Consider the following 13,080-nt stretch of genomic DNA (forward strand, 5'->3'; position numbering starts at 1 on the left):
TAATTTTATTTTTCACTAGACACAAATACATATATTAAATATAAGAAAAAGTAAACATAATATTAAGAATCCTGGAAAGTGATTGTTTCACGTTAATAGCAATCTAATATGGAAACCTTGAACAAGGCTTTTGGTGAGGTAAAAAATTACTTGTGGGTAACAATAGATTACCCTAGAAACAAAATGCTTGTCTGGGCGTTTGTATGTACTGCTGTTTGGATAGTGTATTAAAACAGATTATAAATGGTCAGATAATTATATTATTTTTTGGAATAGTCAACTGCCTAGAATCATTCAATGTTCTATCCAGTAAGGACGTCAGCACTCTGTATCCATCAGATACCTGTTCTGGGGAATGAATCCTGGGTCCCCATCAAGGGCTTTTAAGATTTTCAGTAAAACTCCACAAGACCTTTTATTCCAGTGAAGGATAGACCCAGGAGCTTTCAACCTTGCGGTTTTTATCAAGCCTGGTGTTGTAGAGTCTTCTTACATTTCTCCTGTACTCATTTAGTGGCTGCACTGGTTAAAAAAATATATTATTATTTTTTTGTTTCTTAGTAAGAATTGCAAAGGTTTTTTCTTACCCAATCCTTGGTTCTGCTGTTCCCACTCTTGTGTGTCGGGAACCTGATAAGCTGTTCCATCCATCAATACAACATTATTTTTGTCTTCGAGAGGTTCCTGGGACGACAGACCTGGAAGAGTGAATGGTGGCAAGTCAGCATCCCCTTCTAGGCTTTCATTGATAGAGTCTGTGTATTTGTCATCTTCGTCATCATCTTCTTCTTCATCTCCGTCATCTTCATCATCATCTTCTTCTTCATCATCTTCTTCATCTCCCTCTTTACCAAGATGCAGAAAAAAATTAAAGTTAATGTTCTGTTTTTTTAGTTAATGTTCTGTTTTTTGTTTTATTTTTTTCTGAAGAAAAAATAAAATAGAAGAAAATAACATAACAAACTAGCACACTTTAAATAGTTTTCACTATGGAAAAATGTGGCTCATCCACAGTCAAGATGTGGTTTAGAAAACACGTGCCTTTGGTGTTCTCCAGGTTTAAAGGAAAAACCTACAAGTGTAATTAAAGTAAAATTCAGGGAATATAAGTCCATAATTGAGTGCTTCGCTAGCTCAGTGTATAGACAGCCATTACTAACACCCACTACATCCCAAATACGACTTCATGGTGGACCCACCCAACCCCTTCTTGTAACAATTTCTCACTGGCCAAAGAACAGCCAGACTTGTTAGCACTGCTGCCAGTAGGTGTGAAATGATGGGGGAGAGAGAAAGACAACAGTCATACTGAAAGGTATTTACTAAACCATAGATTGTCAGGAATCGATCAGAAATCGCTAAATTTAGGTAATATAGCTGCAATGGACAAAGTCTCTGATTGCAATTCACTGATCAATTCCAGACAATTCCATCTTTACTAAATAACTTTTGGGGGAGTTCACTAAAGGGTGAATTTTTGAGAAGTCAGAGTTTATTTAAAGTAAATTTCAAATAAAAAAAAGTCCATATGTTTTCAGTTCGGCTATTTTAACCTTAAATTTGATTTTCACTTTGAATTTACTTTAAATTCCTGACAATTGACGTGTTAGTTAATGGTCCAGATTGTATGCGATCCCAATAAGAGTTTTTTTTTGTTTATCTAAAGTATATCTAAAGATATTTAAAAAAAAAACTCCTCCCTATCTTTAGTATATGACAAGATGTTTCAGCCAGTGTTGGATCAGAAAGTCAGTCTCTATGGTATTTCCTGCTTCACTCCCTGCACAGAAACCATAGAGACTCACTGTTGGTGACAGTTGTCCTTTATATGCATTGCCCAGACTTTGGGAACAAGGAACATGTTTTTTTGTTTTGTTTTTTTATTATTGTTTAGAGCTTTATTTCTCCTTATAAGATATATTTTTTAATGCAATGTGGGTTTCAGCTTGTGATTTAAGGCAGGCTATATTTAGCCTGCTAAAGAGGAGAAGAAACAGGAGCACATCAGCAAGAGAGGACACAAGGTCGATGAGGCACTGAAGCAGTTAGAAGACGTAATGAAACCGCGACAGTTGAATGACAATCTACCTGCTCTGGCATTTCTGCATGGCCGGAGGAAAGATGTAGCATGCAAGCCTTCAAACTTTACAGAATGAAAGGGAGAGAGAAAGAAATGTTTGCAGTTTGTGTCTCTCTTCTTGTTACTGGTGTCGATAAAGCAGAGGGAACTTGGAGGATCCTTAAAAAAGTTCTCCTTCTGGTAATAACACTCACGTTGATAGCTACCGAGCTGAACGTTCCATATGGAACACTTGGCATTTGCTTCGTTATTTAGACCCTGCAGGGGCTGGCAAATGTGGGTATAATCTAGAGATGGGCAAACACGTCTAGAAAGCCAGAGAATTGGCTCCAGAGACTTCTATATAGAATACTGGAAATCTAGGCACAAGCGATGGGATTAACCCATGCACCCTGGCATTTGAAAGGGGTGTAATGTGTAAAAGAGTATATGACCCAATTTGCATCTACGCCTTCTCTCATCCGGTTCAGTTTCGTGCCCGTTTCATTTCCTGTTAATTAAGAGAATGCCTATTAAATAGCCGCAATACTGGGTATTCCGACTCCAACCATAGGAGCTATAGGTGCATACTATGGAGAAAGGCAGTTTTATCTACTTATGAATTATGTTTGTGTTTCCTGTACTGCTGTATTGATCACACAATAAATATTGTTTACTGCCAGATTCCATCGCCAAATGGCAAAAGCGGTCTTTTAATTGTATTCCATCACTTTCTAGTTAACTCAGTCAGATGACGGAAATTTAACTGATCAGTTTTGAATAACAGATTTGCGATCCGCAGAATAACAGAACTTCAAACATCCCAATTTCTGTGTTGAGATTATGTTGCATTGATTCAGAGCCCATTTAGCAGTACAATATAATCTGGCAGCATACAGGTCTTCTGTTTACACAACGCATATAAATTGTGGAGAATTTACATTGTAATGTGCACAGTTTTGGACATTTGTGTAAGTGGGTTATTAAATTCCAAATGTATTGTGACAGAGGGGACAAAAAAACAGGTATATCTCCAAAACTAGCTCTCTATCTGCTACTAATTAAACAGAAGGCAGCAGTATAACCAGACTCCTCTGTATTCTACCACACCGATCATACAATATAAAAATACAAAAAACACGTAGAACTCAACGGAAAAAAAACACAAAATAAAGTTGGTCTCCTGTATGCAAATTAGTAGATAACTTCCCAGAAAAAAAGTTTTACCAGTTCCAGAAAGCTATTTGTTCTGAAATACATTTCTGTCGCTCGTGTTGTTCTGGATTATAAATCTCAGTTCACTCAATCACAAATAATGTGATTTGTAGCTTTGCATCTATATCCCAATACAAAGCCCATGTTCTGGGATAAAGTATACATTACTGTGGAGTGTGGTGCCCTCTACTGGAATCAAAGCACACATGCTGGGACATATATACAATTATTGTTCTTAAACTATGTAGCTTGGGGGAGCCAGGTAACCAAGTTAGTCCAGTGATTGCCAAGCAGAATAAATTAATATTGCTGTATCTAATCATACCTTGGGTATATTGCATATTTTAAATAAAATTAAGCTGTAGTGGGTAAAGTGTTCCCATTGGCTTGTTATCCTTGATAATTCATCTTAAAAATATCAATCTTTACAGAAGATTAAAGACTAATTAGAAAATGGCCATCCTGCAGATATACAAAGGAATTCCTAGTGTGACGGAGCTCAGTTATAACAACGTACAGAGCGAGTGATATTAAAGACTCCGGAGAAATATCACAGGAAACAATGTAACAAAGGAATAGCCAAGAATGTGTAATACACGCATTACCCAATATCAACTACAAATACAGTTAAAAGTCATGATGTGGGGCGTACCCAAACACTTGGTCCATTAATAGCATTAGTACCCCAACACTTGGTCCATTTGTAGCATTCATACCTAAATACATGGTCCGTTAGTAGCGTTAGTATTCAAACACATGGTCCGTTAGTACCCAAACATAGTATATTATTAGCGTTAGTACATAAACACATGGTTCATTAGTAGCATTACTACCCAAACACAAGGTCCATTAATAGCGTTAGTACCCAGACACATGGCCCTTTAGTAGCGTTAGTACCCAAACAGATGGTCGGTAAGTAGTGTTCGTACCCACACACATGGTCTGTTATTAGCGTTAGTACCCAAACACATGGTCTGTTATTAGCGTTAGTACCCAAACACATGGTCTGTTATTAGCGTTAGTACCCAAACACATGGTCTGTTATTAGCGTTAGTACCCAAACACATTGTCTGTAAGTAGTGTTCGTACCCAAACACATGGTCTGTTAGTAGCGTTAGTACCCAAACACATGGTCTGTTATTAGCGTTAGTACCCAAACACATGGTCTGTTATTAGCGTTAGTACCCAAACACATGGTCTGTTATTAGCGTTAGTACCCAAACACATTGTCTGTAAGTAGTGTTCGTACCCAAACACATGGTCTGTTAGTAGCGTTAGTACCCAAACACATGGTCTGTTATTAGCGTTAGTACCCAAACACATGGTCTGTTATTAGCGTTAGTACCCAAACACATGGTCTGTTATTAGCGTTAGTATCCAAACACATGGTCTGTTATTAGCGTTAGTACCCAAACACATGGTCTGTTATTAGTGTTAGTACCCAAACACATGGTCCATTAATAGCGTTAGTACCCAAACACATGGTCTGTTATTAGCGTTAGTACCCAAACACATGGTCCGTAAGTAGTGTTCGTACCCAAACACATGGTCTGTTATTAACGTTAGTACCCAAACACATGGTCTGTTATTAGCGTTAGTACCCAAACACATGGTCTGTTATTAGCGTTAGTACCCAAACACATGGTCTGTTATTAGCGTTAGTACCCAAACACATGGTCTGTTATTAGCGTTAGTACCCAAACACATGGTCTGTTATTAGCGTTAGTACCCAAACACATTGTCTGTAAGTAGTGTTCGTACCCAAACACATGGTCTGTTAGTAGCGTTAGTACCCAAACACATGGTCTGTTATTAGCGTTAGTACCCAAACACATGGTCTGTTATTAGCGTTAGTACCCAAACACATGGTCTGTTATTAGCGTTAGTATCCAAACACATGGTCTGTTATTAGCGTTAGTACCCAAACACATGGTCTGTTATTAGTGTTAGTACCCAAACACATGGTCCATTAATAGCGTTAGTACCCAAACACATGGTCTGTTATTAGCGTTAGTACCCAAACACATGGTCCGTAAGTAGTGTTCGTACCCAAACACATGGTCTGTTATTAACGTTAGTACCCAAACACATGGTCTGTTATTAGCGTTAGTACCCAAACACATGGTCTGTTATTAGCGTTAGTACCCAAACACATGGTCTGTCATTAGCGTTAGTACCCAAACACATGATCTGTTATTAGCGTTAGTACCCAAACACATGGTCTGTTATTAGCGTTAGTACCCAAACACAAGGTCTGTTATTAGCGTTAGTACCCATTATAGATTATTTGATAAACATGTTGTGTAAGCTCTGATAACTGTATGAAAGTTTCTTGGGCAGAGTAATGCATTATGTTGCAAAAAGAGGTTGAGATTGATCTTTTGTCTAACAAATTGGTGTTGAAATTACTGACATAAATTAATGTTCTTAATTACTGCACCCCACACAATAAGAAAACCTTGTCAAAATTCAACGCCACCTATACACTGATGGAAATGCCTCTAATTTCAAGAGAAATATTCCTCACTAATTGTTTACTTGTGAATCTTGATATGGCTCAATAATCACTTGCTGACTCATCCAAAACAAAAATAAAAGACACATTGGAAGTTTATCAGAATTTTCATAAAATATGAGGTTAAAGGACCACTCTAGTGCCAGGAAAGCATACTCGTTTTCCTGGCACTAGAGTGCCCTGAGGGTGCCCCCACCCTCAGGGACCCACTCCCGCCCGGCTCTGGAAAGGGGAAAGGGGTAAAAACTTACCTTTTTCCAGCGCTGGGCGGGGAGCTCTCCTCCTCTCCGCCTCCGTTCCTCCCCGTCGGCTGAATGCGCACGCGCGGCAAGAGCTGCGCGCGCATTCAGCCGGTCACATAGGAAAGCATTCATAATGCTTTCCTATGGACGCTTGCGTGCTCTCACTGTGATTTTCACAGTGAGAATCACGCAAGCGCCTCTAGCGGCTGTCGGTGAGACAGCCACTAGAGGATTAGGGGGAAGGCTTAACTAATTGATAAACATAGCAGTTTCTCTGAAACTGCTATGTTTATAAAACAATTAGTTAACCCTAGCTGGACCTGGCACCTAGACCACTTCATTAAGCTGAAGTGGTCTGGGTGCCTAGAGTGGTCCTTTAATATTTAGTGACACCATTTCTGGGGGGTAAATTGCTGACAAATAACTGAATTGCAACTGCTGCACAACATCTTGAGCAACAGAGGAGTCTTATCTCTTAAGGTAGACCCAATAAGTTTCACCACATAAGATGTTCTGCAGCAACAAGAAAAATCGGAATCCATGGTTCGGTATTAAAGGGATACTGTACACACAGTGCATTGGTTCGAAAATCTCTCGGCTAATTAATAGCACAAAGAAAATAATCAATGGACAGTCCAATCTCCACGCACTTTAATAATAGACCTGTTACCTGTACCTTCAGAATCCGGCTTTTCCAGGACACCCCCGGCTGTGGCGGTGACCTGCCTTACAGGAGGAGCCATTACATTCACTTGGGGGGAGAATGGGACAGATGTCACTGCGGTGATGGTAACCGTGTTATCGGCTTCAACTGGTTCTTCACTACGTACAGCTGGAGCTACTGAAACAGACAAGAACACGTCCTCCTTAGATACTGGATTCCAACCTCAAAAAATATGAACACTTAATATTTAGACTATGTATGTGGGATGTGAAACACAAAGAATGGTATGTCTAAAAGAGTGGTACTAGCTCTAACACCTGTGAGGTATACCTTCACCTTAAATCATATATAACACACACAAAATAGGTGGAGCAAGTTATGGCAAATAAAGATATACTTCTCTCTCTTCTTACTGTGTCACTGTAAAGATAGAGAGGTACGTAATAGTGCAGTGATACAGTAAGAAGAGAGGGAAGTATATCTTTATTTGCCCTAACTTGCTGCACATTATTGTTTGTGTGTTATATATGATTTAAGGTGAAGGTGTAGGGGATACCTCACAGGTGTTAGAGCTAGTACCACTCTTTTAGACATACCATTCTTTGTGTTTCATATTATACATTGAGATATCTGCACTATTACGTACCTCTCTATCTTTACAGTGACACAGTAAGAAGAGAGGGAAGTATATCTTTATTTGCCATAACTTGCTCCACCTGTTTTTTGTGTGTTATATATGTATGCGGGATGTATTCTGGTTGGTAAGAGGAAATGGGACATGCTTAAACAATAGTAGTTACAATGTAACAGATCATTTTATATACAGGCTCGTTTGTAAAGCAATACTTACAATACTGTCTTTACATTCAGACCCTACACCAAGTTAACCATATTTTCTGCTGATCACTCCAAGTCGATAGTCAGAAGCTCATTAAATGCAAACTTCAAGAGGAGCCTTTCCCCAACTCTCTGAATTTGCCAGTAAATGACAAAACGAAGACGAAGAGTCTGGACTCAACATTTACCTTGTTTATTCCTGTATTAGCAGTCATAGAATCTATCGCGTGTTTGAAACCTCTAACAGAAAATCCTGCAATGGCAATGTCCCCATAATGCCCCATCTAGTCTATTGCACCCCTTAACAACATTGTACCATGATAAATAGGATGTGCAGGGGTGCAAAGCAGTGAGAAATGCCATAAAGGAATGACACCATACACTGCCTCGGCAGTAATAATGCGCTATCTCCCTGCTCCCTCATCCTACATCCGATCAGGGGTGTTCACATTAGCACTGCAGACTTGTGTGAAATATACAATCCCATTACAATGAACCTGCCTTTAACGAACCCTAATGGCACCAGAATGAAGCCTGCCTGACTTTGAGAGATGTGTCATTGCCATGTCTGCAGAACCATTGTAGCCAGAACTGCACAAATGGCAACTTAATTAAATACACAGGGCAACGGTGTTTCTTACCTGTGTGTGGCTGCACTATCTGCAATAACACCTAATACTTTGTTACCGACAGAGAATCAGGGAAATAATTTAATAGGGAAGTAATAACATTTGCTTTTAATTCAAGCAGAACAACAATAAATGTACAAAGGAAGGCAGGGCATAGAAGATTAGAATGCAGAGTTCTTCCCTGTGAAGCCAACTCTGTAAACAAATTAAGCATTTTCTATAAGCTGCCACATTGGAATTGATGCTGCATGCTGTGGTGACAGTCATTATTACTCCAGGCTAATTAGTATCATTAATTTGAGAGTAAATTTATACCTTCGGCAGATGTGGATGAAGACTCCGGGAGAAGAGGGCTGATGCCCTTTAATGGATTCTCTGACGCGGCTTCTTCTGCATTGTCACGGGCAGCAGGTTCCCTAGTGACATCTTCAGTTGTATCTTCTTTAAGTATGGCAGCTGTTAAGGTGGCATTGCTGTGCACAGCTTCTGCCGAGCTCTGCTGGTTGACACCTGCTACATAAAGGGACAGAGAAGTAAGATGTTAAAATCCTTACCCTGCAAACCTACGCCAAGGCAGAGCTGCACTATGTATGCATTAATCAGCGGCCAAAGCATCCCACAAGTAAGCTTTGTTTTAGTTTAGTAGAATCCACGGGGATCTGCATCAGACACCCCCATACGTTCAGTTCCCCCAGTAACATTTTATAAACCATAGCTACCTAGTAACTACCTAAGTCAGTAACATCTTAAGAATGGATTATATTAGAGTGTCTATTCACTGAAAATTTGCAACTCAAATAATGTTTCCTGTCTTTATTTAAGACATTAACCACCTACAAAATATCATCAGACACAAAGCAATCGCAACTTCAATTTAACAATAGGTTTATATAGTCAGAGAGCGATCCCATGGACGCTGATTAGCATTTAATGACATAGGCCAAGAGTAGACAACATTTGGCACTCCACATGTAATCAACAACATCTGGGGTGCCGAAGTTTGTCTACTCCTGGCATGGATGTTGCTAGTGGGGGCTTTTGGGGATGAAGCCCAAGATGTGGAGCTCCTCAGAGGATCACTGGGAAACCGTAGGCGCGTCTGGATCTCTAGAGTTGGAGACGGCGGAGGGACTTTTGTGTTTGTCTTTATTTTTACTTCAAGCGGCTGTCTGTTATAAAAGAAAGGTTAGTAATATAATGCTCCCCATATGGGAGCGGGGTGCTGGGGAACTGAAAACTATGAGTTAGCATGGCGGGATCACATTGAATACATGGCTGTGCAGCCAGCTGTGCTTTCATTGCGATCCCAGAGAGTACCAGCATTTGCTACCCATGGGTAAAGAGGGGGGACATAGCATAGAATGGAAATCCCATGGCATATCCTCATCTCTCGGTCAGTTTAGGGGTCATCACGTTTTTTGGCTCAAGTATCGTCCCTGTTCACAGGTTTGTGTTTTGATGTAAATTTGTTGCTACTCCACTAGGACGCACTAAAAGATTCACTCATGCATAGTATTTTCCAAGGTATTTATTTGGGGGGGAAATGTAAATTAAAACAAAAATACACCTATACCTGCATCATGCTTCTAGATAGGCTTTCTGCACTGGATAAATGAATTTGTCTGAGACCACTTCAGCTCAATAATTACACGGCAGGACTAAGACTGCACAGATAAACCTCTTTAGCAAGCAGCAGCGCTGTACTTGTACTGCTCCTTTAAAGGGACACTATGGGCACTGGTCTGGGAGGTCTGGGTGCAGTGTCCCTGTCCCCTTAATCCTGCAATGGCATTTATTGCAGTTTTTTTGAACTGCAATAATTACCTTCCAGGGGAAACCCCATCTCTAATGACTGTCTACCAGCCATTAAAACCCCATATGAGAGCATTGCAGCAAAGCTTTCCTATGGGGAGGGCCTAAAATGTTCATAGTGCTCACTGTGCATGCACATCGGCCCCATTGGAGGAGGCGAAGCACCGACCTAGCACTAAGGGACATCGACGCTGGAATCGATTGAGTGTACAAAGGATTTAATAACCCATTCTGAGCCTGGTGTAAAAATATGGAAAATTTGCAAAAAAATGCTGTTTGTCTTTTACATATATAGAGACTCATTAAATCAGTGACGGTACTGGCATCAAAAATGCAGTTGCAGACCGCTTATGCCATCAATGAAAATCATGCCCTGTTTCTACTACAATATAATCGCTACAGAAAGAACATCATACAACTGCAATATAATGGCACATGCAATGTGTCGCTTTACCCTGTGAGATACAACATAAGCCTTAACTCCTGCAGTCACAGAGAAACTGGAGTCAGGGCTTATATTCCGAGGCGTCATTGACTCTCTACTTCTCACATCTGTTAATTGAATCTGCCATACTACCTTTGGTTTTCAACAAAATAACACTTCTCCCAGCAAAATAATGCTTTGCTTCGACAGCAGCAGTTTTCCTGAGGGTACAATACAAGAGCCAGAGAAACTCTTCCATTTCATCCAAAACATGCTCAATTAAAGACTAAAACAGAATCTACGACATACGACATACAACATATCTGAATTTCATACTCTCATAGGGATCGTTGTGATGTGGGCTCAAATCAATGAGCTCAAGGGGGCCAAAGAAAAGTACCTAAAAAATTAATTAGCTTTAAATGGTAATACATTTTATAAATGCTGTCCTCTATGGTCTCTGGAAAATAAGATGATTGTCTTACCTGTATATAAAGGAGATTTTGATTCTAGATTTTGATCACTAGTTGCTACAATAGTAACATATGGATCTGTATCAGCGATGAATTCCACAATAGGCTCCGCAGAACCCGAAACATTATGTTCATGATAATCCACTATGTCTTCAGTTGACAAGGTAAATCCAATACCTTCAGTTGTACCGAAAAACGTTTCACTTTCTGGTTTGCTGACTAGTCCGGTCATAAATGTTGTGTTCACTTTACCCTCAGTACCCACATCTGTTATGTAAGTTGTTGTATCATGAGAAGATATCAGATCATTTTCAGTATTATCAGTCAAGGCTATCTGTGTTGTTATTTTTGTATCGTCCCATTCTTCACTTACTGGGGAGGCCGTGATACTACTTCTTGTACTTTCTCCACTGATTAGTGTTGGCGTTTCTGAACCACCATAAACACTGTAAGATGGGGAGTTTTCAACACCAGGCAAAGTCGCTAAAGTTATCTCAGAGCTGGTTTCCTCTTTCAGAGTGCTACCCAGGGTAGAGATCACCGGTAGGTCAGCAAGATTCAATGCTGTAGTGGACAGGCCATCCTCTGTGTTGATACTACTGGTTCTTGGATTAGTAGTCAACATGTCCACAGTGTTAACCTGAGATGGATTTTCTAAATTGCTTTCTTGGGTCTTCCTGTTTTTCCCATCTTCTACCTGGGATGGGTTTGTAGTCTCCCCAAAGGATGAAGTTACTCTGCTGATATCAACTGCCGTAGAAGCCAATGTGGTTAGAATTCCATTTTCCATCAGCGCCTTTTCTTTCTCAGTAGAATTCGCCCCAAAGACAGAATTAGGACTAGTGATCGCTGACGTTTCTGTTCTCATGGTGACATTTCCAGTTGTGTTGTACTGGTTTGGCGATTCTCTTTCACCAGTAAGTAAGTTATTGGAGAACGTTCCATTTGAAGATGCATTGTTGCCAGCTGTAGGCTGACTTGTTATGAGAGATGGTTCTGTATATAGTTTGGATCTGGAAGAATTATCGGTTCCTACGATACCAAATCCTCCGTTTGTTTCTGCCATATCCACGACATCTCGTTTGTGAAGAGAAAGGGATTTTACGCCTGGTGATCCTAATAGGATGCTACACAACGTGACAATTCCCAGCAGTTCCATCATGTTAAATGTTAAGACAGCATAGGAACAGAGACAGCCAAATCCCTAAAAACAAAATAAAAAACAGTCATTTAAATGGCTCGGTAACATGCATAGATAGTTATGTTAACAGACAACATGAATATTTTTACTGGATTGTGACCCTTCAGCTATGAAATCTTCGTATTTATCATTTTTATTTACAAATATTTCTTCATTCATTTTTTTTTGTCTCCAATATTTACATCACAGTCTTCATATTTTCTGGTCTGTATTTGTAAATATTTGTGTTCTCCAGGTAACTTTTAGTAGGGGGGTCGCTCTATTAGTTGCGTTGTGTGGTGGGGTTCCACTGAATAACTGGCTGTATGTGCTTCTTTTTAACTTTGCTTTCAATGAGACCCTGGAGAATATTATCAACACACTGGTCATAGGCTTAGGGGGTGGGGGGAGGGGGGGTCGTAACATAGAAAGGAAGGGATGTGCCACATCATATTCACACCTCTCTGTTAGTATAGGGGATATTGAATCTTGCGTTTGGCCCAAGCCTCATGTGTTTGTGGTACCTAGCAACATCCTTGCTTGTATTCTTTCCTAGGGATCCTCCATAGGGAGATGGAATTGGTAACCTGTCCCAAAAATACATCACTAGTAAGTGTTTTTTCCCTGTGGACCAGGAGAGTCCGGGGTGCTTCTAATTAGAGTAATCAACACCTGCTCTCTTGTGATGTAATTCCAGTAAAATACAAGTTTAGCAGGCTAAGATTGCCACAAGGCATATGTATGTATATGTGTTTGTAGTATCAGTTAGTTAATTACACGTAGCTAAGATACTGTCATCACTGTACTGACCAGGTGCAGGAATGTAAGAACTGGAATTACGCGTCCCTCTCCTTTGTATCAGATGAGCCACGTGGTTAGACCGGATGGATGAGTTTAGACTCTATTCATTAAATAGGTTAAGGGTATGTGTGGGTGTAGTTAATTGTGGGAGGAGCTACAGTGCTATATAAGGAATGTACTCTATGTATTCAGTACTCAGACTTTGCTGTATTTTGGTGACGCTAGTCCC

General features: G+C 40.0%; 1 protein-coding gene across 6 annotated transcripts in view; it reads right to left on the reverse strand.

Moving 5' to 3' along the window:
* ARMH4 (armadillo like helical domain containing 4) overlaps positions 1-13,080 on the reverse strand; it is a 98,145-nt gene that overhangs the window by 66,298 nt on the left and 18,767 nt on the right. For 3 of the 6 annotated variants that reach the window (XM_063440328.1, XM_063440329.1, XM_063440327.1), the window contains exons 2-5: positions 10,883-12,074; positions 8,477-8,674; positions 6,702-6,917; positions 588-845 (exon numbers count right to left, since the gene is read on the reverse strand). In XM_063440328.1, the coding sequence (XP_063296398.1) occupies positions 588-845; positions 6,702-6,917; positions 8,477-8,674; positions 10,883-12,032 (1,822 nt within the window). In that variant the 5' untranslated portion in view covers positions 12,033-12,074. The remainder of the gene's footprint in view (positions 1-587; positions 846-6,701; positions 6,918-8,476; positions 8,675-10,882; positions 12,075-13,080) is intronic. The other 3 variants (XM_063440330.1, XM_063440331.1, XM_063440332.1) reach the window with 3 other exon arrangements.

This window comes from Pelobates fuscus, chromosome 13, assembly GCF_036172605.1.
Source record: "Pelobates fuscus isolate aPelFus1 chromosome 13, aPelFus1.pri, whole genome shotgun sequence".
Lineage (NCBI taxonomy): Eukaryota > Metazoa > Chordata > Amphibia > Anura > Pelobatidae > Pelobates > Pelobates fuscus.